Source organism: Coturnix japonica, chromosome 1 (assembly GCF_054131305.1).
Source record: "Coturnix japonica strain WE chromosome 1, WE-NBRP24, whole genome shotgun sequence".
NCBI lineage: Eukaryota > Metazoa > Chordata > Aves > Galliformes > Phasianidae > Coturnix > Coturnix japonica.
Genome location: NC_140663.1, coordinates 55,279,635 through 55,303,302, shown reverse-complemented (window position 1 = coordinate 55,303,302; position 23,668 = coordinate 55,279,635). Strand labels below are relative to the sequence as shown.

At 47.9% G+C, this 23,668-nt stretch overlaps 1 protein-coding gene across 4 annotated transcripts; it reads left to right on the top strand.

Moving 5' to 3' along the window:
• Nucleotides 1-4,872: 4,872 nt before the first annotated feature.
• SINHCAF (SIN3-HDAC complex associated factor) lies at nucleotides 4,873-18,789 on the top strand. 4 transcript variants are annotated; one of them, XM_015866070.3, is made up of 6 exons: nucleotides 4,873-4,982; nucleotides 11,106-11,253; nucleotides 13,096-13,195; nucleotides 13,927-14,053; nucleotides 15,474-15,624; nucleotides 16,466-18,789. In XM_015866070.3, exons 2-6 carry the CDS (start codon nucleotides 11,126-11,128, stop codon nucleotides 16,626-16,628), a joined length of 669 nt encoding a protein of 222 aa, XP_015721556.1. In that variant the 5' UTR covers nucleotides 4,873-4,982; nucleotides 11,106-11,125; the 3' UTR covers nucleotides 16,629-18,789. The 4 variants fall into 4 exon arrangements, with proteins under 4 accessions (XP_015721556.1, XP_015721567.1, XP_015721561.1 ...); XM_015866081.3 differs by having other exon boundaries at nucleotides 11,103-11,253; XM_015866075.3 differs by having other exon boundaries at nucleotides 4,873-4,990.
• The last annotated feature ends 4,879 nt before the right edge of the window (nucleotides 18,790-23,668 follow it).

Below are 23,668 nucleotides of genomic sequence, written 5' to 3'. Positions count from 1 at the left end.
GCCCTCAGGCAGCCAAGCAGCCGCCTGTGGAGACTTCAAATGGGGACAGAGTGAAGGATTGAGGGAACACAGAGCCGTAACCCCATCAAGGGGTGACAGCCTCAAGTGAGCCGTGATGGCAACCCCCTGCCTACAGGAGCTGGAGGTCTGCAGGGCCCGTGCCAACCACCTCCTGCACCACAAGCACCACCTCTGTGTCAGTGGAGGTGCTGTGGGGCCAGGAGCCTCTCTGAGGAGGAGAGAACCAGGGTGAGGATGTACGTTTACATTGCTTTCCTAGTGGATGAGCAGCAGTGCAGCATGTACCTTTGAAATGCTGAGATAGCAATGGATCTGAAAGCTTGCCCAGATGGCAAGTGGCTAAGCAGGGGTCTCATGTGCTTTGGCTGGTTGGGAGTCTGGGTGCATAACACCCTCAAAGAACAGACATGAGCTCAGCCCACAGCAGACAGACGTGCAGGCTTTGCCAGAAAGGTTATTCTGCCCCGCAAGGCCAGAGCCACATGTGCCACTTTACATTTGGAACAGCTTATCCCACACCAGAGCCAGCATCACTTCACAGCTGAACTGACCCGAGGGCACATGAAGAAGAGAAGGTAAAGGTGAGAGCAAGTGTTTTACAGCTTATTTCCTTTGAGTCGTCACATTGTGTGACCTCAGTTTCTTATTCTGAAGTATCAGAAACACAGACATGAATATCACTGCTATCTCACAAGCAGAACAGAACCACAAGCATTGTATTCCTCTGCCAAAACAAGAATCATGGCTTCTGTCTTGTTCTAATGGTGGGAGGTGACTCTGTGTTTAGTGAAAAACACTGGCTTGAGATACTGCTTTTTGGTCTCAATCCTGCCCTGGTCAGTGCTCAAAATGTGCACTACAACCATCAAGAGGACCCACGGAAGCTGCTCACAGAAATGCAAGGTAATTGTTTTATTAACTGTTCTTTTGTGTGTTTGGTTGGTCTTTTTTAATGGTATTTATACTATGAAGTTTGTTGGAGTTGAGTTATTATTTTTAGTTTTCTGTGACTGGTGTTACCACAGGCTGAATGTACCCGATGGGTGTAGGAACTGTGCTGTATTCAGTGCGTTTAAGGTCTTAGAAACACATGCAGCTGGAAGCAATGGCAGTGGTGGGTTACGTAAGCCTTGCAGGGAGGTATACTGTTGTAGTCAAAAGGTTGTGGGGACGCTGCTGAGCCCTGAGATGGGGTGGGTATAAAACCAGCATATAAATAATCCCAGCTTTAAGGCAAAGAGTGGCAAGAGCATGGAGCAGGGGCTTAGGAGGGAACCCCTCATGGCACAGGAGTCACAAAGCAGTGCACTGTTTACCAGAGCTAAATAGGCTGCTGCTAAGGACAGCGAGAGCTATGCAGGAAAGTGGTCTATGGCACCGAGCTACTTCAGTCTGTCCCCAAGACAGAGTCTCTGGCATGCATTGCTGACGTATCACACCCAACACCCTCATCTATCTTGGGATAGACAGAGAGGTGACACTGCTTTCAACTGGACTCTGGGATTTAGTGGTTCTTATTTGTCCCCCAGCCTCCCACCGCAGCCCCAAATGTTGTTTTCAGAGCCCCAGCTGGCATCTACGTGCTGACTGACAGTGAGGAGCATGCTGAGAGCCCATTGGCCACAGCTTATAAAAGGAGCTTTAAAGGGCTGCTGCTGCGCTAAAGAATGGTGCATACAAACCCCCCTCTGTTTCGTAGACATCCTATGAATGGAAACTTTACAGCAAGATGTGTTTCATAGGAGGTTAGGCTTGGCCTAGCCATTCAGGTGAGAAGCATTTGCACATTCTGCACACACACAGCTGGGAAACACCTGGGCCTTTGCAGAACATGCATTTGTGCGTTCTGGGCTCTAATGCATCCTCACACCTGAGGGCTGCCTAGAACCAGGGCAGGTGCAGAGGAAGGTGTCTGGAACCTCGAACCATCTTCCCTCTCATTCAAGCCATTAGCAAAAGGTCTAAGCAGGAGAGCTTTAACCCCTCCACAATTTTGGTTTTGCTTTCATGGGCCTAATTAGATGATTTCCCAATAGCCATTCAACTCTGAGTGCAAAGATGGATCGGTTCAAGAGGTCAGTTTCGTAGTTATCCAGAGCCATCCAGTTATCCTACCGCCATCCTCCAGATAAAGAAAAGCAACCAGTAAGCGTTGCTTTTGTTTCTGAAGCCTTGTGTTAGGACTAGCTCAGCCCCTGCTAGGGGTGGTTGTCTGGACAAGAAGAGTCACTTATCCAGCCAAGGACAGAGATTTATTTTGACAGCAAGCTGAAAATAGCATCTCACAAGCCACACTGCTGGCTGGTTTTAGGAAGGCCAGTTTTTGGAGTGTCTCTGACTGACCAGCTCACAGTGCTGTAAATAGCAATCACTTTGCTTAGCTGTTTTCTGCAAAGTGCCCGTGCCTGAAGGGTGGTGCCAGGGCACCTCCTGCAGGTTGCTCTCTGCAGCTTTTCCAGAAGCCCCCAGGGCTTGTAAGAAGGGCAGGAGCTCACTTGGGGTGCCATCACTCCAGTAACCCCATAGACACTCACCCACATTCCCTGTGGATCCGGGTGACCCCTACATCCCACAAATATCGGGGCACTGCTGCTTGGCTGGGACCCCAAATTGGTCTGGGGAGCTCAGTCCCAGAGGGATTATGTCCCTCTCCCATGGTACCTCATCAGCCTTAAACCTTCCCAGCTGAGCCTCATCACACTGACAGTCCAAGCAAGAAAGAGAAAAGCTCAACTGATAGTCTTTGTACATTACCTGGAGAGAAGCAGACAAGCTGCAAAACACCTCCTGTGGCCTTACAGGACCAATATCCTAATATATCCTTCCCCTCGTGTGCCTACACTTGTGCTGATGCTACCCTACCTTCTCGGTGGTCTCTGCATCAAAGGGCCAGTGAAGTCAGAGAAATTTTCCTGCTGGCCCTAAGATGTCTGTCAGATCACCACATGCTTATGCAGCACACTCCCCATGCTTCACACAAGCTCTGATGTGCCCCGGAGGCAACAACTGGGTCCTTGTATTCTTCGCATGCCATCATTTGCAATATGAATAGGGAGTCAGCCCTGTGGGAAGTCACTGCGGGTACATGTGTGTCTTGCTTTGTTTATTTCAGCCCTTCACCCCTTTGTACGGCCAGTCCCTGAACCATGAACAACCATCCCGACACTCAGTTTGCTTTTGAGGTTCTTGCGATTGACATCAAACTTGCCTGAAGCTTTCCCATCCTGCTTCTGTCCACCCCTTATCTACACAGGTTTGTGAGCGAACACTTTCTCTTGGAAGGTCTTTCACCTTTTCTTATCTTTTCATTTTCTGAACAGAACGTATCCGTCCTGAGGAGCTGAGTGGCTCCTTCAGCCTTCCCACCTTCCCCACCTTCAATGCCGCTTTCCCCCTGCCTGCCCTATTCCCCTGCCTGCCCCCGTCGTGGATTTTTGCGCATGTTAAATGTCAAATTTGGTTGATTTGTTGCAGTCCAATTAGCCGATTCAATCCAATTAAGCTATCTGAAGTTATCTGTGTAATGTGGTGGCTCTGTTAGCCAACTCCATTCCCTCCCACCCTTGCAAAAACATTTGCCTCCAGCTCCTCCCTCCAGATCTCAGGGGTAGATTTCCACTCGGCCTCCAGTTTTTCAAGTGCCTCAAAAGGCAGCGTAAGAAGAGATGAGTTTTTTGACAGGAAACAGCCTGGCAGGCAGAGGGCTGATCTTCTTAATGGTGTCTTCAAATCGCCTTAATACAAATCCACATCGAATGGCCTTATTGGCTTTAATAAGGATGAAAGCAACAGCGCCGCAAAGAAATGAGAAGCGCCTTTGAAGCTGCACTAAAGGTTTTTAAGCAGTAATATAAAATATTTTGGCTTTTTTTTGTGTGGTTATAGAATTTGAGCAAACCCTGAAGAATCTGAGAGAATTATGTTCCTCCAAAGGAATCTGACACACCAATTAAAAGCTCCTCAGAAAGGTTATTATTCTCTGCTAAGCTCTATTATTATTAGGCAGGCCGAGGTGCAAATGCTCTGCTTGCTTCCTAGGTGAGAGGCAGTTTCTGTTGTCAGTGACTCTCACACCTTCAGTGCTGCACTGAGCACCCAGGCAGCACAGCAGAACCTCATACCTGTCCTCAAGCTTTGCTGTCACCGTTCACTTGTAGCCACCTGCCTAAATCATAACACAGATACTTCTGCTGCTTTGTTGATATATTTGCTTTAAAATCCCAGCCCTGTGAGCATTTATGCCTTGCAAGACTGAAGCGGGAACAGCTGCCGGGGTTTGGTTTTGACAGCTGCTGTTCACCTCCCAACAAGGAGCCTGTTTGTGTTTGTTTATTCATTAATATTGGAGCGGAACACAATAGGATCAGATGTCGGAGCTGACCAATGCCCTACTTTGCCCGTGCTAGCGCTTGTGTGTCAGCATTCATAACATGGATGAACCTGATCTACCTGCGGGTGTCCCCGTTCACTGCGGGGGGGTTGGACCGGGCGGCCTTTAAGGGTAAATTCAGACCCTAAAGACTCAAAGACTCAGGGATGGCGGCACCCCAAAGCTCCCGCGCTACGGGAGGGACGCGCCAAACAGGCCCCGCCCCCAACGCGGGGCGGCAGGTGGCGGGAAACGCCCACCGCGGGGCGGGAACGTGACGTCACGCGGGAAACGCCCCCTCCGTGCCGGGCTTCCCGCGCCTTTCTGCCTTAAAAGGACAATGGGGCGCGCGAACGAGACGGCGCGATTGTTGAGAATGGAGCCGTGGGAACCGCGCGTGCGCACAGCGCGGGAGCCGGGAGGAGGGGCGGGGCCGAGCGGAGCGCGGGAGGGGGCGGCGGAGCGGAGCGTTGCGGGGCGGCCGGACGGGCTGGAGGAGCTGCGGGACGGGACGGAGGGCGGCGGGAGCAGCGGCCACGGGGCACAGCGCGGAACGAGGCGGCGCCGAGCGGGGCTGAGCTGCGGGACAGCGGTGAGTCGGTCGGTACCTGCGGGATGGAGGGGAGAAAAGTGCGGCCGGGAGGCGGCGGGAGACTTTAATGTTGGGAGTTTGTGGTCGTGCTTTTTTCTTGCTGTTTTCTTTTTATTTTTCTCCTCTGTTTTGAACTCTGCTCCCCGGCACGTTGGTTTGCGCTCAGTGAGCGGAGCCCGGCGGTGCTGGGTGCAGGTGCGGCCGCTCACACCTGTGGCTCGGGGGCCCTGACACGCGCTGCCGAGGCGGAATCCCGTTGGCACGGAGCTCGGCCCGGCCAAGGGGAAAACAAAGGGCCGCCGTGTGCCGCCGTGTGCCGCGGGCGGGCCGGGGCTCGGAGCGCGTGGAGCGGGGGGCGGGGGCGACTTTCGGGGAGAGGCGAAACTTCGGCCGCTCCGTGCGGTGCCGCCGTCCCCCCCAGCTCCTCCCCGCGGGTCCCGGAGCCCCGCGCCGCGCTTTGAAGTGCAACTGTTGCCATGTTTGAATTACGTCAGGGCCGAGCCACGAGGAACCCGCGCGCACCGCACGGGGGTGGGGAGGGGGCGCCGCCAGCGGCACGGCCGGGGGGCGGCCGGCACAACGTGCCCCGTGCGGCCCGTGCGAGGGCAGCGGCAGCGGCAGCGGGTCGGGGGCCGCCCCACCTGGCCCCGGGCGGCGGAAAGTAGGTCGGCCGGCTGCCCGACCGGGGGGGCCTTTGTTCGCGGCCGGAGCGCGGCGCTGCCCCGCGCGGTGCCACGCGGTGCGAGCACGCCGCCGCGGGAGGGTTCGGCGCCGTCGGCTCCTTCATCCTGTCCGTCGTCCGACCCGGCTCCGCTCTGCTCCTCACGCCAGCACTGAGTCGCCGTTTCCTTTCGCGCGAGTGAGCGGGGCGGCGGGATTTAAAGGGCTCGGCGCGGCTCCCGGGGCCCGCGTCGTTCGGACCCCCGAAAATTCCGGCGGTGCCGCGTGTCGGGACTGCGGAGGTGCCGGCTGAGGCTGAGCCGTGCGCTCGGGCACGGACACCACGTGCTCGCCGCCCGAGGTGGGGCTGTCAGCCCCGCACGTGCTGCGGAAAGCCCCTTCTCTGCGGCTCCGGCTCGCTGTGTGGTCCGCGATGTTCTTATACGAGAGGGATGACACGAGCCTCGGAGCGGGCGCTGCTCGGGACGGCTTTGTGCCGGCGAGTCACAGAATGACCCGGGTTGGAAGGGACCTCAAGGATCATGTAGTTCCAACCCCCCTGCCTGGCAGGGCCACCAAACATACACCTTTACTAGATCAGGTTGCCCAGAGCCCCGTCCAACCTGGTCTTGAACACCTCCAAGGACGGGGCATCCACAACCTCCCTGGGCAGCCTGTTCCAGGACCTAACCACTCTCCTAGTAAAGAAGTCCTTGGGGGCAGCCGAGCGTTCCGGGCTGTGCTATCGCTGCAGCTGTGGGGTATTCAGACACACCTCTGGGCTTGCTGTGCTCCTGCAGGAAGCAGGCGCTGAGCTTCTCAGCCCGTGGGAGAAGTTCCTCCCTGCTCCACTCCCTGGATCCCTGGAAGCCGGTGTCTGTGTGCAGCTCTGTCAGAAGCAAGCACTGCTCTCTGCTTAGGAGAAAGATGTTAAGAGTGTGGGAACGTTCACCCGGATCACAATAAACAGCGTTAGAGCTGCGGTGGTTTGCCTCGCTTATGTGAAACAACTGTGTCACTAAAGCGCTTTGCACTGTTTCTCAACGCAGCTTCTCTTAAATCTTTGTGGTGAGCGATGGATGCGGCTCCGTTTCTAAGCCCACTGTGTGCCGGGGCTGTCCAGCAGAAGGAAGCAGACGCTGGGAGCAGTGGCCCAGCAGAACGTAGGGGTGGGGCTCCATTTCATGAGCTTGTGAATTTCTGTAGGATGTGCTCTGTCCAAAGTCCGCATGAAATGACTGCTGGTACCGCTTAAAGACGTACAAGTGTCTCAGTGAAGGCGCTTCACCCTATCCCTCTGCTATTTCTCTTGCAGTCCTCATCAGACATTCTTACCTTACAGGAGAATGATAATCAAACCTGTTCAGCGTCTTGTGATCCGAGTGTCCGTGATGCTGTTCCAGCAGCAGGTGGTTGCTGGCAGCGTCTTAACAGCTGCAGTGCACCCAGATAAGCATCACAGACAGAACTCATTGAGCAGCACAGGTTTTTCTTACAGGGCTCCTGCTTAGGCTGAGCGTGGTTTTAGTTTTGCAATAGGAGTTTCGGGGGGGGAAAGTCCTCTTTGGAAGTGGAACGTCTGCAGGTGGGACAGGTTTAGGATTTCTTTTTTTCCTTATGCAAATCTTACTGATTACTGTTTTCATGCTTTGGCCTATCCCTTCTGGAGCGGTAGCCTCAGAGCAGCGTGCAGGAACGCCCAAATACCTCGGCCTTTCACTCCTTTTTCTTTGTGTAAATGGATTGGGTTTGTGTTTCCCATAGGAGATCAGCAGGTCAGCAGGCTCCTCTACAGCTCGGCTACTGACAGTTCCACTCGGGGTGGCTGTGACCCAGCTTGAGCACTGTGGGAGTCTTGAACAAGGAAAAGCGATGTCTGGTTTAATTTCAGTGTGGTCTGGGAGTCTCTGCCAGTTGCATCAGTTCTGCTGAGATCTCACTGCTGCGCTACAGTAGTTGCAGACAGGGCTGGTGTAAGAGTTGGCTCACTGATTGAGCTGAGCTTATCCAGTTAGAATTCTGCAGGGTGCTGCTTCATTCTAGTGTTCTGCATTGTAGCAGTGGCCAAACGCTGCTTTCCTTCCAGTGAAGTTTTGGTCAGAGAGAACAGATTTCTGTAAGTGTGATTTTTTTTCCTGTAGTTTGATTTTAACTTCTATTCCTAAGTTTCTTTTTAGACCATGTAAACAGGGAGGTATGTTTACACTGAGTCTCTGGTACAATTCTGCTCTTCTGGCCTTCCAGCACAGAGATATCCATTTGTTTCAGTAGGGAGACAGGCCTAGGAGTTATTAGCTAGGCAGGCCCCTTGACTTCTGGCACCCTGGGCAGCTATGTAAGTGTTACTTGCATGCATACGTGTGCATGGATGTATGCACTCACTCACATAGAAGCCAGCATATGTGTAGCCTTTCTGTTTTTCAAGGTGCTGGGAGCTTTGGGTTGCACAGAGAATGAATGATCCAGGCCAGAGCAAGGAGGCAGGAGAAGAGAGGTGTGGAGTAGTCAGACTGGCATCCTTTGGCTCTCCTGTAACATGGGGGTGTGTTTTCTTTCAGCTGCATGAGAAGCAGGTGAGTGTGTTCCTTCTGAGTGGCCTGATAATTGCGTTACAAAGGGAGACGTGCCTGCCTTCTAGGAATTCCTTCCTCACTGTTATTACAGATTTCTCATTCTTCTTGGGTGATCAAGAAGAATGCGGAGGAATCTGGGAAGGCAAATGAAAGCGGCTCAGCTTTTCTTAATCTGAAAAGTTCAGAAGTTCTTCCTTGACTTGAAATCTTAATGAGCATCTGGAGCAATGCCTTTTAATTTAGATCATCTCGTTAAACTTTGCAAAGAAAACCGAGTCCCAATTTCTAGTCCTGACAGGCAACAAAAGCATGAAAGAGCTCTCACACGCATGTGATGCATGCTGCTTTGTACCAACCTTTCACAAACGTAATAGGCAGGGTGTGTTTTTCTTCCCCGCCTACTCTGCTGCTTGACTTTGAGCTTTCTGCTTCTCCTAAAATGTCAGGGCAGAGGTACAGAGAACTCGTTCCTTCCACTTGAGTTGCTAACTCAGGACTTGGGGGGACAACTGCTTCTCTGTTTGCAGGAGGACAACTCTCTGGTTCTAATTCAAGATCTGTCTGTGCTGTAAAGCTTTCAGCTAAACCTTCTGAATGGCCCGGTCACGTGTCCTAACTACAGCTAAGTCTATGGAGAGGTAATGCCGACTCCAGCAGTAGGTGCACAATTATGGTTTAGAATGAAAGTTGGGATGGAGTACTTCAAAGTTTAGCAGTGTTGGTAAGTACTTGTAAACTTAAATGCAGTCTGCATTAGCTGTTGAGCTCTGCAGCTGACAGAATATTTAGTGCATAATGTTCAAATGGCCCCTGGTTAGGATTCAATGGGGAACTGGGCTGACGCCTTCCATTTACAACTGCACTTGTCAGATAAATGTGTTCTACTTGTGGTTTTGCTACTAGCTTTTCCCCATTCAGGCATGATATATGGTAATACTGTTACTGACCATTCATCAAGTGGGAAACAGATGGCACTAGTTTCCCTCCTATTGAAAGACTGTACTGAAAGGCTGCTCCTGTGAGAATGGCAGCGATGATGCAAAACAAAATATTTCCAGAATATGTATGTCTGATGCCAGCCTTTGCCAGAGCATCAATTGTACAACGTGCACCTTATTCTACTGTGATACATAAATACCAGCTGGTGGCAGAGATGGTCTCATCAGTGTCTGGATTTCTGAAGAAAGTGGGTTAGAAAATGAATCAAATAGCTGTGATCAGTTCTGTGAGTTAAGTTTTGTAGCTCTAGTGAACCTGCAGTTATCTTTTGTCTTTCTAAAGAGAAACACCAGATCGCAGATTAAGGTACTCACATCATCTGAAGTCACTGTTTAGATTCACATCATCTGAAGTCACTGTTTAGTAGCTAGAAATTCCCCAGTGAAGGTGCCGTGCTGTTGGATCTCAAGAGGCTTGTTAAACATGGTATCCTTGAGAGGCAGCTGTGTGAAGGGCTGTGCTGCATGCCGAGAAACAAAATACATACTCTGAAGTGTCTGCCTAGACACTCCTTTGTTTATTTGTCTTGATGGTCCAGGGATTCTAACTAGATCTCCCGGCTACTGCTGTGCTAATAGAGCGAGCAGAGTGTTGTGGGAAGCATTTGGGGTGGTGCTGCTGGCTGTGTGCATTAGCCATCCTTGGGAGAACCTGGTTTCAGGTGAGCTGCTGCCCCAAACATGCACAAAGGAGCGCAGTGCTTCAATTGTGTGCCAAACTGCCACGAGTTCACCTTGGTTGAAAGGGAGAACATCCCCTCTGTCTTTCTCATTATTCACTCTGTGCGTGTCCTTGGGCCTTTGAGGTGGCTGGGAATTCCCACTGACCAGGTTCTTCTACATGTGGTGATGCTCTCCAGAAGGCTCTCCTTGAGCACCCAGACCTCTCAGTAGATGTGATGGGGAGAAGCTGTTTGTTTCTTTTGTTAGCATCTACAAGACTTGACCGTTACATTAGAGGAAGGGAGAAAATGGTGTTATTTGCATTGCTCTGTCTCCTTTCAGTTCTTAAAAGCAGAAGTTCTCAATAGTGGAAGCCTGTTGTCGGGGAGCTTCCTGTCACTGGTGGGCTGTCCCCTCTGAGCAGTTTGCATGTGATGGATGACAAGTGTCGGGGTGCCTTGCTACAGCACGGGGTTGACTGGGCACACTGCAGTCGATTCAGACATAGGCCTTCTTGGAGCCTGGGCTGGGCCTGAAGGCATGATATGCTGGGGGTGTGGAGGCCTTTCTGAGCCTGGGCAGCGAGGTGCCCTTGGTGGAAGTGTGTGTAGGTAAAAGCTTTTGCTGCTGTGGAGGCTGCTTGTCTGGGCCTGGCTGTCAGGAAGAGCTTCCCAGTGCTGTGCTCCACTGAGGGCTGTGGAGCTCCGCCCTGCTGCTCTTTAGAGCGGCTTTTCAGGTATGTCTGCCCCACAGCCTGGAGGCATGGCTGCAGCTCGTTTGAAGTGACTCCTACTCTCCTTCAGCACAGCGGGTTTGCAGCGAGGGTGGCTGATGACGACAGCCTGGTTGGTTGCTGTGACCCGGGGCTGGGGTGGGTTGGCATGGCTCGTCCTGCAGCCTGCTTGGCTGCTGGAATGTGTACGGCTCTCCTGTGCTGCATCTGCACCTCTGGGTTATGCTGCTGCTGTAGGTATGTGTTTGGAGAACTGCAGTTGGCCTGCCTGTTGCAGTGGGTATTGATTGATATTCCAGCTGTCGTTCACTCTTCTGTAAGATTAAGTGTGGATTAGGTGCATTTGCTCTTCGGAAGCAATACAAGATAGATTAGGCCGGTACTCTTATCTGTCTTGAATTACAGCCCAGTGTTGGTTTACCCAGTGAATCACACAGGTTTTTCTTTCAGTATCTAAAAAGTGATAAGTAACACCAGTTCCTGTTTGTTTCAGCAGGCCACAGCTGGGAGGAAAAGATGTTTGGCTTTCACAAACCGAAGATGTACCGGAGTATAGAGGGCTGCTGTATTTGCAGAGCTAAGTCATCCAGCTCTCGTTTCACTGACAGTAAACGCTACGAAAAGGATTTCCAGAACTGTTTTGGGTAAGTTTCTTCCTTCAATCAACTCTGCATCACTCAGGGTGTTGATCTACAATCTGCACACCTGATGTGCTGTCAGACAAGGTTGGCTTGGGTAGGTGGTATGGGGGGAAAGCCCCAGCCTCCTTGGGGCTGTCCCATTGCGGGGCTGGTTCCTCTGCTGCTGTGTGTGACGTTGCTGGGTTATCAGCCTGTTGTGGCTGCTCGTGTGAGCTGCAGTAGATGACAGCATTGAAGGCTCTGGCCAATTCCTTCCCACCATGGTGTAGTGACTTAGTCATGAACCTTAGAGTTGTAAATCCCTGCACGAGGTGAAAGGCAGCACGGATCTGTGGAGGCTTTTGGTTATTCTGGAGCTTCGAGGACATTAGATAAAGCTTGTACCTTGTTTTGGCTATCGGTGCTGTTGTTCTGGTAAGGCTTATTGATACGTTATTAAAAGTTCACATTGGAGACTGTTCTGATGAAGAGCAAGAATTAATTCATCAGCTTTCTAATTAATCAAAGCTGTGCCTCATGTTGTTTGGAAGTATCAGTGACAAAAGCTAAATAGCAGTGCTTTCTTGTACCAGCTGCTGTGGCCTTCTAACTTTTTGGAACGTGGAGAGTTTTGTCTAAATATGCCTCAGTGCGCTGTCAGAGGCGAATTCTTCTGATTACCTCACTAAAATAAACAGCTTCTGCTCTTGTAGCTTTCCTCGAAATTATTTTCCCAGGAAAAATACATTGTTGTTATCTTCAGCTTTTGTCCTTCCAGCCTCACTGGACTCTCATCAAAATCTTAGGCCAAAGTTGAGCTTGCATCCACTGTTAAGAGCTGATAAAACACACACGGTGTTTGTCTCAAGCATTTAACTTCGTGTGTGAAAATCTTTGTAGTCTTTGTGAGTCTTTACCTCGTCTCTTTCCTTTTTCTTCCCTGCCCCCCTTTCTAGAAACACACGTTTCATGTATGGTTTTATAGTGCTTTGTATTGACCGTGGATTTTTGTTCATAAATCTGATGCTGACAGTTTTTGCCCTCGTAATTCTTGGCTGCTGTCCTTGGCAGTGGAAAGTCCGTGAAGGCCCATTGCTTTTTATATAAACAGCAGTAAAGAAGCTTGCAGAATACTGGGGCTTTTGGTCTCGCGCTATCTGAAATATGTTTGCCAAGGTGAAAAATGCAGTCTTAACTCTAAACAAATAAGGGCTTATCTGAGCCTGCCCCATTCATCTATACATGCTTCAAAGTCCTCCCATTTAAACAGCTGGAAAACCTGACTGTGCGTCCCCCTTTGGTGTGAATTCCTCTAGTGTGGATTAGCTGTAGAAATGGTTTCTGAAGGAAGCAAGTTTTGCTGCTTCAGAATCCAGTGCTGTGGATTCTGAAACTGTCCTGCAAGTGTGCAGCGATGTGTTGGATGGTGTTTGTTACTCATCCTTGAAGCACTGTGAGAAAGCTGAGAGCTGAAAACGCTTTTGTCAGATCTGAGTTTTGTTCCCTGCTTATGCCCAAGGAATAGGACTATTCACTCTTCCTCTCTGGTCAGATCAATCCAGTCACTGAAGCTGTGGTTTAAAAGAAAACAAGGCAGACAATGTATAAACAACAGAAGGTAACGAGGCTAGGGTTCTTTAGCCTCCTTTTGGTGGCAAATTACAGTGCCTTCTATTTCTACATGAAATAATGTTTTTCTGAAAGTGAGGCCTGGTCTTCGAATAGCACTGATGGAGCCCCCCAGATTAATCACCATGCCTGCAAATCATAACTTGAGAACCCTTCCCCTTGTGCTTCTGACACTGTTATTGCATGATTGTTTTGATTAATTGCTATAAAGTGATCTTTGCTTTTCACTTTTCCCAGGCTCCACGAGGCCCGCTCAGGAGACATTTGTAATGCCTGCGTCCTTTTGGTGAAAAGATGGAAAAAATTGCCAGCGGGATCCAAAAAAAACTGGAATCACGTTAGTTGATTTATCTTATTTCTTCCCTGCCCCCAAACTGACTCGTCTCCTACTTCAGTCCATCCTACATCAGAGGGGAGACACTGGAGAGAGTTTAGGGGTTGCTATTTTCCATGTGCTTTCCCTCCCTAACCCCGGTGTTTCTAAAGCTTGCCTGGAATATTTCTTGTCTTTGTTGGACTTATGTGTGAACTGTGATTTTGCAAGCCATGGATGGAGTCACAGACTAACCTACCTTGTAATTCCTTGTTTTCTCAATTCATAACTTTGTCCAGAAGTCTCTTATGACACTCAAAGCATTACAGATCTGGCCTCTGTCCAAGACTGGTCACTTTTATTTTTCTTAATAGCTTGAACAAGCAAGGTGACTTAGTCTGTGCAGCACACAAATCAATGTGGTTTCATCAGGTAATTAAAGACTAATATCGTGCAGCTACTGCTGTTCATATGTTCTGTTTTGATCTAATTAATTTGGGCCTAGGGCTGGTAAGAAGATCAGGCTGCCAAGGGAGGTGGTGCATTCAACTGTACCTGGAATTGTTCAGTAACCATATGGATGTGGTCAGTGGGCATGGTGGGGATGGGCTGGTGTTAGACTGGGTGATCTTAGAGGTCTTTTTCAACCATAATGATTCTTTGAGTACCTTCAGCTAAATCGGTGCAGACATCTTGACAAAGGCGTATCTGGGCATAATTCAGGATCACTGTGTGTGTATTTTTCTGTGTTGTAGGTGGTAGATGCCAGGGCTGGACCCAGTCTGAAAACAACACTGAAACCAAAGAAAATGAAAACTCTCTCTGGAAGCAGAATAAAGAGCAATCAAATCAGCAAGCTGCAAAAAGAATTCAAGCGACACAGTAAGTAGATTCAAACAGATTTTGATTATAAACTTTGGCTTCCCCTAAAATAACTTAGTGCTGAGTGGCCACACTGAGTCACCTCCTGGGTTCAGTTGTGCTCTCACACAGTTAGGTTTTCTCTGTTCATGTCAACTCTTATTGTGTCTGGGGAGGGGGTGGAATGAAAGGGGGACTTTGTGTGCAGTATGAATGTCTGCAGGGGGTTGGTTGTGTCAGGTGGAGAAGTGGCAAGGAGAGGTTAGAAGCAGGGTTGGAAGGAGTAGGCAATTGCAGCTTGTATCTCACACTTAAATGACACATCTCTTGGAAAAACTTCTTGGGCAAAGCCCTCACTGAAGTTGAAAGAGATGTCCCACTGTTCTCATTAACGTGCTATGATAGTTTTCAGCCCTCTCTTCTCAAGAAAGGCTGCTCTGCTGATACCACTATCAGTCTTTTTCTTCAATCTATGTTTTCAGTCTAGGCTTTCTATTTAGTCTACGTTCTGCCCTCCCCCCCAGTGTACACACACACTCTGTAAGTTCCTGCCACGTTCCTCTGTACAGTCTCCTTATACCTTCTGCCAGTCTCAGTGATTTCTTTCCACTAGCACTTGAGACTCTCAAGTAGATATGGATTCAAATCTTTCCCACAAAGCCATCTGTCAGTAACGCTCTAAATATATAACAGCAATCTAGGTTTTTTTCACTAAAGCAAACTTTTTAGCTTCCTAACTGTTGCTGTCTTGATGTTCTGTTTTCCATCACTCTACCTGACTTGAAGGAACTGCTCTCAGAAGAACCAGTGGAGGCCTTGACTCAAAGAGCTTTTATCTGCTCATCCAACATGCAACAGTTAATTCTTATTAATTGTGTTACTGTAGATGAGAGAGACAGTTAAAAAGGAGGCTAGCAGTATCTCTATTTAGATGTGCAGCTGCATACCTGAAGTTGATAGCTTGCAGTTTTGCCCCAGCTGGAGATTTGTGCTACCTAATCCATTGTACTAATCGGAAGAGCTTTGCAGGATTTTAAATTAATGAGTAAGAAAGGAGATTTGCAATGAAGGGCTGTATCTGAAGCAAAGATCTTGACCAACTTCAACAGTGTTTCAGTGATTACAGAGAGGAACTGGGATCATGTCTAAAAGAGTAGCATGCTGCATTTGAGACCTAGGGACTCTGACCCTGAACCTCTGGAGTCCTTCACACACAGGGCCTGCTGTAGTCTCCCAAACGATGACAGATGTTCTTTCAAGGATCTTTTGAAGTAGGCAGGGGCAAGTGTGGAAAAAATGGGTTACTATGAGGCTTTTCTTGTTAATTACAAAAGTCTTTCTCTCCAGTTCCCATCTATATGTCACCTTTTGAAGTGAGGAAAGGGGTGAGTTGCTGCATGTCTTAATTCTTGCATTGTTTTTCTTCTCCCTCACCCTGCAGACTCTGATGCCCACAGCACCACTTCAAGTGCCTCCCCAGCTCAATCCCCCTGCTACAGCAACCAGTCTGACGAAGGCTCTGACACAGAGATGAGTGCTGGGTCCAGCAGAACACCGGTTTTTTCCTTTCTAGATCTCACATATTGGAAAAGGTAAAATGAAACAGAAGGTGTGCTCTGTACAGACAGCAGTTTGTTTCATATTCAGTGATCAGAGCTGCTTCCTCAGGAGCTTGTGGGATGCTGCTGCTGCTTAACTGGAGTTAGAGGTATCACTGAAGTCACTATGTATTCTACAGTGTCTGTCTTATGGGAAAGGAACACTGTGCGTCAAGACTTTTCCCTATCTCCTTCCAGTTCCTAAACACTTAACATGTTATCTGGAGAGATGTTCTTACATTACTGGGAGTAAGGAATGATATTCCAAGTGTCACTGTCTTGTCTTAAAACCGTGCTCTGTAGACGTGACATGTTACCATGTACATGGGTTACTCTTAGCTTGGCAGCAAAGCATAGCATTGAATTTGGTTGACCTGGGATGGTGGTCATTTAAAAAGAGGGGGGAAAAAAAAGAGAGGAAAAGCAGAAGATTTTGTTGGAGCTGCTGATTTTGTTTTATTGCGTGTTGCAGCACACTGATCCCTTGTTTAGCTAATTGCTGTACTGGAATCGTTGTGACTTTGCTGCCTCCTCTCAAATGGTGTTTTTAAATGCATAGTTGTCAAGGTTAGCTTAGCCTAGATAACTGTATCTGAAATTTCTCTGGGAAGCAAAACGAGAGCCTGTTTTGTGTATGTTGTTTTATTTGATTGGTTTTTGTTAGTGATGGGCTTCTTGTGTTTTGTTTTTCCTTCCCCAAAACGATGTGGATTTAGACTTTGATTTGCTTCCTCTCTCTGGGCAGCCTCATCCTTCCTATCATAGCCAGACAATGTAGAGGCTCAAGGAATCAGCATCGCAACCTACCTGCATCTCTCCTTGCTATTTCTTTCAGGCAAAAGGTCTGCTGTGGAATTATTTACAAAGGGCGTTTTGGGGAAGTCCTCATAGACACTCATCTCTTCAAACCTTGCTGTAGCAATAAAAAGTCTGCCACTGAGAAGCCAGAACAAGAAGGACCACAATCTCCAGCAATCTCTACCCAAGAGGAGTGGTGACTTCCTTGGAGAGCCGCAGACAGTTATACAGATCCTCTATTCTCTGGAAAAATACTAGAAAAGTGACTCTGTTCACATTGGACACCTGCTATGCTGCCAAAAGACTATTCCCTACAATTGTTTCGGGTTTTACTGCTACGATCCCACAAACTCTGAAGGTAGTTTGTATCCTTTCAGAAAAGACTGTACATAATATTTAAGATGCTATGGAACACTTAGTGAAGCTGAATGCTGCTGCAAGGTTGTCCCTCTTATCTTTCCCTCCCACTCCCTTCACAAGTGAACTTGAGGATGGGGTTTTATATATTAAAGTGTATGTAGTTCATCTTTCTGTATTGAAAGAAGTGCTGGTTGTAAGGGTTTTTATTGTTTTTTTTTTTTCCTTAAGTTGGTTGGTAACCTACCTTAAATCCCTAAGAAAATATTTCATTTTTAGACATGTATGAGATGAACTAATGCACATAAATATTGTCACCTCTCTAGTTGTATAGATATATATATTTTGAAGGTGTGGAGATCTTGCCCTATACTACTGACTTTGTGAGACAGACAGATATGTGGCAGACTGTTAACTGCAGACATCTCTACTGTAAGTGATAGTTATCTGAAACAGCCTCCCAACAACAGATGCTCTTAGGGAAGTGCTCCTACCCCTTCCCTTCTTAGCTAGGAAAGGGGGGAGGAAGACTTGCCTGAGAACTGAACACAATGAAATGGATGGGAGACTTGTTTTTAACCTAGCAGCAGACCCTCTGGGCTTTGTGTAGTAACTGACAGGTGATTAGAGGAGGACCAAGAAAACAACCCAATGCCCAAGTTATGTTGTAGACAATGGCCAAAACCAGATAACTGCTATATCTCTTGGCCCAGTGCAGCTAAAACGTGACCACAAAAAAGACTTCTTGCTGGTTTCGGGCTTGACAGAGGACCAAGCCACTTGCTAAGTAAGTTAGGCTCAGGTCTAGGGATGCAATCTGATTCCAACCTGTGGTTTGGATTCACAGTGCTTGTTTTGGAGGCCCGCAGCTTTTCACCAGCAGATCAAGGCTTTTGTAAATACTGGACTTCTATTAGGATTGGTGCTGTGCTGAATAGAGGCAGCTCTGTTTGCATATGTGTGATCAAAAGATGCTGTTTCCTCCACAGATTCCCAGCTGAACTTGTGTGCAAACCAGTGTGATGTTCCTTCAAACTCCACTTTGCCTTTAGGGTGATAGCAGCTTCCTGGAGGAGTGCACTGCAATTTTAGTTCCCTATTGATTCATGTTCCTTTATGAAGGTTTAATTTGTGTAACTTGGGAATTATGTTTGCTTTTGGGGGGAGGGAAGGGATTTTTCTTTTTTTACTCTTTTTTTGGGATGTTCTGCAATGGATGCTACGAGCTTTCCTTGTTGCGTGAGTCATCTGTATAAGACTTTGGTGGGTAGGGCTTAGGACTGGATTTCTATGTAATCTCCCTTCCTGAAATGGAAATAGTTAGCAAATGAAAATATAGGTAGGAAAGGATAGGCAGGATTTAAGAGGAGCCTCCATCCTCAAAGCAGTTCTTTCCTTTCTCCCTTCTGTCGGGTAGTCCAGCCTCTGAGGAGAGCACATCAGAAGAAGGCTCTGACTTACCACAGCCTTACAGCTTTCATTGCTCTTCTATTGTGTTGCCTTTTCTTTTTTTCCCTAAGCTCCCTGAGATTCTGAATGGGAAGACAAAGCTACCTGCGTTGCTTTTCATCTGCAACCAAATGAGCGGATACTTGTATAACTGCCTAAGTTGGTCATGTCTGATAAGGGCTTCAGCAAGAATACTGGCTATTCTTGCAGACACCTGCCTTTATCAGAGTCCATGTTTTTAAGCATCAGTAATTCTGTACACCCGAGGCTGCAGTACTGATGGTAGGTTGTGCTCTGATACGGATCATCTCTTCTTCTGTATTTATTTATTTATTGCTAGATTTCAACTGCCAACTGCTTCCCCCCCACACTCCCTCCCACCTGTTCCATTCCTGGTAGTGATGCAGAATGAACTGTATGTAGTCATGCACTTTGTATTAATGTATTAGAAATCTATGGGAACCCATTTTTGTACTTTTTTATACTGTCCAGACACTTGTAATCCAAACTTTTTTTTACTAGGGGGAATGAATAAATTTAGACTTATTTAGAAAACGAGCTCCTGTTTTATTTATCTGCCCATTGAATGAAGTTAAGTGTAAGAAGCAGACGGTGAATTTATTTGTTCTATGTGAATGAGACTTCAAAGCTTGCATTTGTGGAGGGGGGGAGGGAAATGGCACCTCCTGCCACCAGAGGGTGCCCTCACTGCCCGCAGGTGCCTCGGGATGTGAAATGGCACCACCTCAACACAGGTGTTGCTTGTTCTGGATGACAAGTTGAATGTGAGCCAGCAGTGTGCCCTCACAGCCCGGTAAGCCAACCATGTCCTGGGCTGCTTCAATAGAAGCAGGACGAGGGAGATGATTCTGCCCCTCTATTCTGTGTTCTGAGGAGAGACCTCACCTGGAGTACTGCATCCACGTGTGGAGTCCTCAGTACAGGAGAGATGTGGGCCTGTTGGGAGTGCGTCCAGAGGAGAGCCTCTGAAGTGATCCAAAGGATGGAATGACTCTCCTACAAGGACAGGCTGAGAGCTGGGGCTGTTCAGAAGAGAAGGCTGAGAGGTGACCTGAGAGTGGCCTTTCAGTATCTGAAGAGGAGCTAACCACAAAAAAGGGGACAGATTCTTTAGCAGGGTTGTTCCTCCACTGTGGAGGGTAGAATTCCAAGCTTCACACAGTGCCCTCATGTTTACCCATAGGTAAAGAGGTTGGTGCCACTACAGCACCTTTTGTCCTTTGGCTATGATCTAGCTTTTAATGTGCACGAGGTGATGGACAAAAAGGCAGAAATGCTGAGATTTGTATTTTTCTTCTGAAGTTTGAGGGAATGGAGGAACTATTACAATGATAATGAAACTCATATTTGAGAGTTACCATCTAAAATGCCTGAGCTGTAGCAAAACTTCTTTGGGTGCCTCTACTTGTAAGTAGACGGGGAGTCGAATGTAAGAACACAGAAGCAGTAGTTTTCATTAAGCTAATGCTTTCATTAAAGACTTCTCACATCTTTTAATGTAAACCGGTATTTTCAGATCACAAAACTCAGCCATAATTTCCCCTCTGTGCTGCTGCCAGGTGCTTCAGGTCTCAGAGCATCAGCACTCCAGTCAGTCAGCTCCCTGGTTAAAGCTGAGTCCTAAGATCATCCTACCTATTCTAATATGAATTTGCATTTATCTTTTTTTTCCCCCTTTAAGCCTCTGTGCTTTAAAACACATGGAGCGGTTGAATGAAATTATTTGTGACGCGCACGCTCTGCAGGTTTGCAAATAAAATGCAAACAAACAGACTGTGTGTTTGGTTTGGTTCTTTTTGCCTTAAAGCAGATCTGATCCCGGTGGGTGCTGAGGACATTCAACGTCTTGCTTTGAAGATAGTAGGAAAGCCTCTGTAGTAGGGGATATATGAGGTGGATGTCAGTACAGGGTTAGCACCAGAAAGACACTGAGCAGCCACACAAAACAAAAGTGTCATGAGTAGGAAGAAAAGGGTAATGTTTGCAGCCAGGCAAAAATCCATCCCAAGCCAGGGCTCGCACATGTGCACAGCTAGAGATTAACCTTTACTGGCAGCAAAGTCTTCTATTTGCCTCCCTCAGAAGCTCACTGGGAGGTGTCTGCAGTGTCTCAAAAGAACATGAGTCATGTTGAACAGGTTTGGTTTTCTCACCAAGGAACTAAGAGTAAAATGAGTTTATCTAAAGGCAGAGCTCCACAGCGTTTGTATTTCCTTGTAATGCTTCATTTACATCCCTCTCACGTTGGTTACCGTTATCTGAAGGAGGCAATTGTAGAGGATTTGCTGCCCTTCTGCCAGGTCTGCTCCCAACCATTTGGAATGCGGATCAGTGCACTACTGCAGCAGTCAGCAGTGCTGCAACTCCTGCCTGAGTATTTCACCTTCTGACACCTAGGCCATAATTGCTTTCTGATGACTCTGCAGATCTGACTTGGTTTGGCTCTCTGCATTCGTGTTCCCCCAAGAGATGATCTCTGGCCTCCCTTTCTGCTTCAAAGGGAGCTGGCAGGGGACCATGACTTCTTCCCCATCTCTAACCATGAGTGAAATTGATCTAAAACCACCTACAGCCTTTTGTCAAGCTTGTTACAGTGAGACTGCACATCAGGACATAAATCAGGAGCTGGGCTTTGCTGCTGCATCGAGGGGATCTGGCATCCTTCATTTCCCCTAAGCTGCCAATACTCTTTCTGTGATTTGTTAAGGACGTGCAGGAGGCATGCACAGCATCTATTGCTTGTGGAGCCCGCTAAGTATCAAGGACCAAATCCTGCTTTAGATGCAGGAGTCAGAAGAGTCTTTTCTTTCCACTGGGAGCAGATGCAACTCAAACAGCTCTGCCACGTCACCCTGGAAAGGAAAATAGCGAGGTGTGGTTGTGCTGTACCCTAGCTCTCCCTCTCTTACTCTCTTGCCTTTTCCCACGCGGATTTCAGCAAATGAAGACTAACCAAATGTGGCTCTTAAGGGGGAAATGGAAAAGAATAACTTTTCTTGGTGTATTCTACATATAAGCTCTGACAGTGGTACAATGAATTTCCCATCACAGAGGAAAAATGCACTTTTTAGGAAAGGTCTGACAGAATATGGATGTAAGTGGGTGGGAGCACTAGATGGAGAGCTGAGAAATATACGGACTTCAACAGATTTTCAGTGGTGTTAGCATGTGGGAACCATCAGTTATCACTTTTGCTTCTTTGTCAGCAGATGGGAGGCAGTTCTGCTCTGTCTGTGTGTGTGATGAGCTCTCCATGCAAGACATGTTTGCTGTGCAGGCATTTTCTCCCCTTTGAAAGGCAGCTCTGCATGGCCTGTGACTGAGGCTTCGGTACATTCATCTCATAATTATAGTCCTTCACTGGGCTAGAAGCGTTGGAAGGGAATTAAATGTGAAGTAACGGGCCTCATGACTACGCAACAGAGCCTGAAATTTTCACACTGCCGTTTTAAAGCACGCGCGTTGGCTCACCGTTCTCTATCATCTACTTAGGAATCACTGTCACAACTCTCATTAACTTAATCATTTTTAAGACGTTGCTTTTATGCTTTCTATTATCATATGCAAAACGGCGAAGTCAGTTCCACTTAATTTATTTCATATGTTATTCCATCAGCATCGCAAATAGTTCATTGCTACATCTCTCTCCAAATAATGAGTTCAGGGCATCTTTTCTTTAGCTGTGCTTCATATGCATGCTGTGCGCTTCATCTTGTGTAATTGTCTGATGAGAAAGGGAAGCAGGGAGCCTGGGGCTGCTAAAAAGAAGAAGCGTCAATGAAAAAAGGCCTGCCACAGGTGTTACTCCCTAAGGACAATGGGATATTTGAAGGACAAATAGGGAAGGAAGCAAGAGAAGGCATTAGTGGGGGCTTAGTGAAGCACTCATTAGCTAACTGATATACTCTGAACAAGTCTAGAGAAATCTGAAGATTAACTGGAAAAGCACTAAGTGTGTCTTTAAAATTGGAGTCAGTTTGACGTCTTTTGCACTTACGTGTGTGTTTTGTTGTGCTGACAGCACAGCCATCACTTAAAACGCACCTACTCAGGAGTGCCCTCATTTCTTCTTCACCTTCCAATCATCCCCGTCTGCAAATCATCTTCTCAACTAACCAAGTTAATAATGTTTTCTTTATGATGTTATTTGTGAGGGCCACGTGTAATTGTTGGGTTTGGCACGTTGCATTTGCTCTGCTAGATCCCATTGTGTGAAGCAAAGAGCAGGAGAAGAGCTGAGCAGCATCACTTTGTGCTGTGTGGATCCCTTTCATGCTTGGGGATGTGCCAGGTCTGGGGACAGGATTACTCGTGTGCCTAGAGATAAACCCACGCACCAGTACTTGCAGGCCCAAGGCTTGTGGCTGTTTTCCATGCAGCTGAGTGTTTCTGATTGCTGCTGGCAGCAGAGGCACCTGCACGGGGCTCTGCTACTGAAAGTGGAGGCTTTTCACTGCTGAGTTCCCTTGTCAGCCCAGGGTTGAGTAGTCCTGGCTGCCCCGGCGTGCGGAAAGTGATCATAGAATCATAGAATGGCCTGGGTTGAAAATGATCATCCAGTTTCAACCCCCTGCTTTGTGCAGGGCTGCCAGCCACCAGAGCAGGCTGCCCAGAGCCACATCCAGCCTGGCCTTGAATGCCTCCAGGGATGGGGCATCCACAGCCTCCTTGGGCAACCTGTTCCAGTGTGTCACCACCCTCTGTGTGAAAAACCTCCTCCTAATCTCTAACCCAAACCTCCCCTGTCTCAATTTCAAGCCATTCCCCCTCATCCTATCACTATCCACCCTTGTAAACAGTCATTCCCCCTCCCATTTATATGCTCCCTACAAGTACTGGAAGGCCACAATGAGGTCTCCCCAGGGCCTTCTCTTCTCCAAGCTAAACGAGCTCAGATCCCTCAACCTTTCCTCATAGGAGAGGTGCTCCAGCCTCCAGTGATTAGACACTGCTGCCTTCACTTAACAGGGGGGTGGTGATTCTCATGTTCCACAGGTGTTCGCTTTTGCTTGTGCTCATGTACAGCTGGTTGGAAGCCAGGAAAACTGCAAACAATGTAGAGAAACCGTTGTCCTATGTGGTAGTAAGTTCCTGAGGTGCTTCACTGTTGTTACTGTTGTTTTTAATCTATAAACTGTTCCTCATAACGCCATTGGCTGTAGGTACAACAGTGTAAGCTTTGGACGTTATTCATTGCTTTTCTGGTAACTGTACATTTGTGCGTGTTCAAAGTGCTGCAGCAACACTCCTTTGTTTTCCTTATTTTAATAATCAGGTTCTTTGGAGTGAGCAGTGCTTGTTGCATTTTAAAACATCATAATCCACATGTATCTGGATTATATGAATAATTCAGCCAGTAAACGATTATGCATAAACACTTTAAGTCGAGTTCTTTCATGCCACTGTCCCATTA

Excerpts from the sequence above, each read along its gene's own strand:
- SINHCAF (XM_015866070.3), top strand. The coding sequence starts at position 11,126 with ATGTTTGGCTTTCACAAACCGAAGATGTACCGGAGTATAGAGGGCTGC. Across the intron at positions 11,254-13,095 it reads GATTTCCAGAACTGTTTTGG|GCTCCACGAGGCCCGCTCAG; the intron begins GTAAGTTTCTTC and ends CACTTTTCCCAG. Across the intron at positions 15,625-16,465 it reads GATCTCACATATTGGAAAAG|GCAAAAGGTCTGCTGTGGAA; the intron begins GTAAAATGAAAC and ends TATTTCTTTCAG.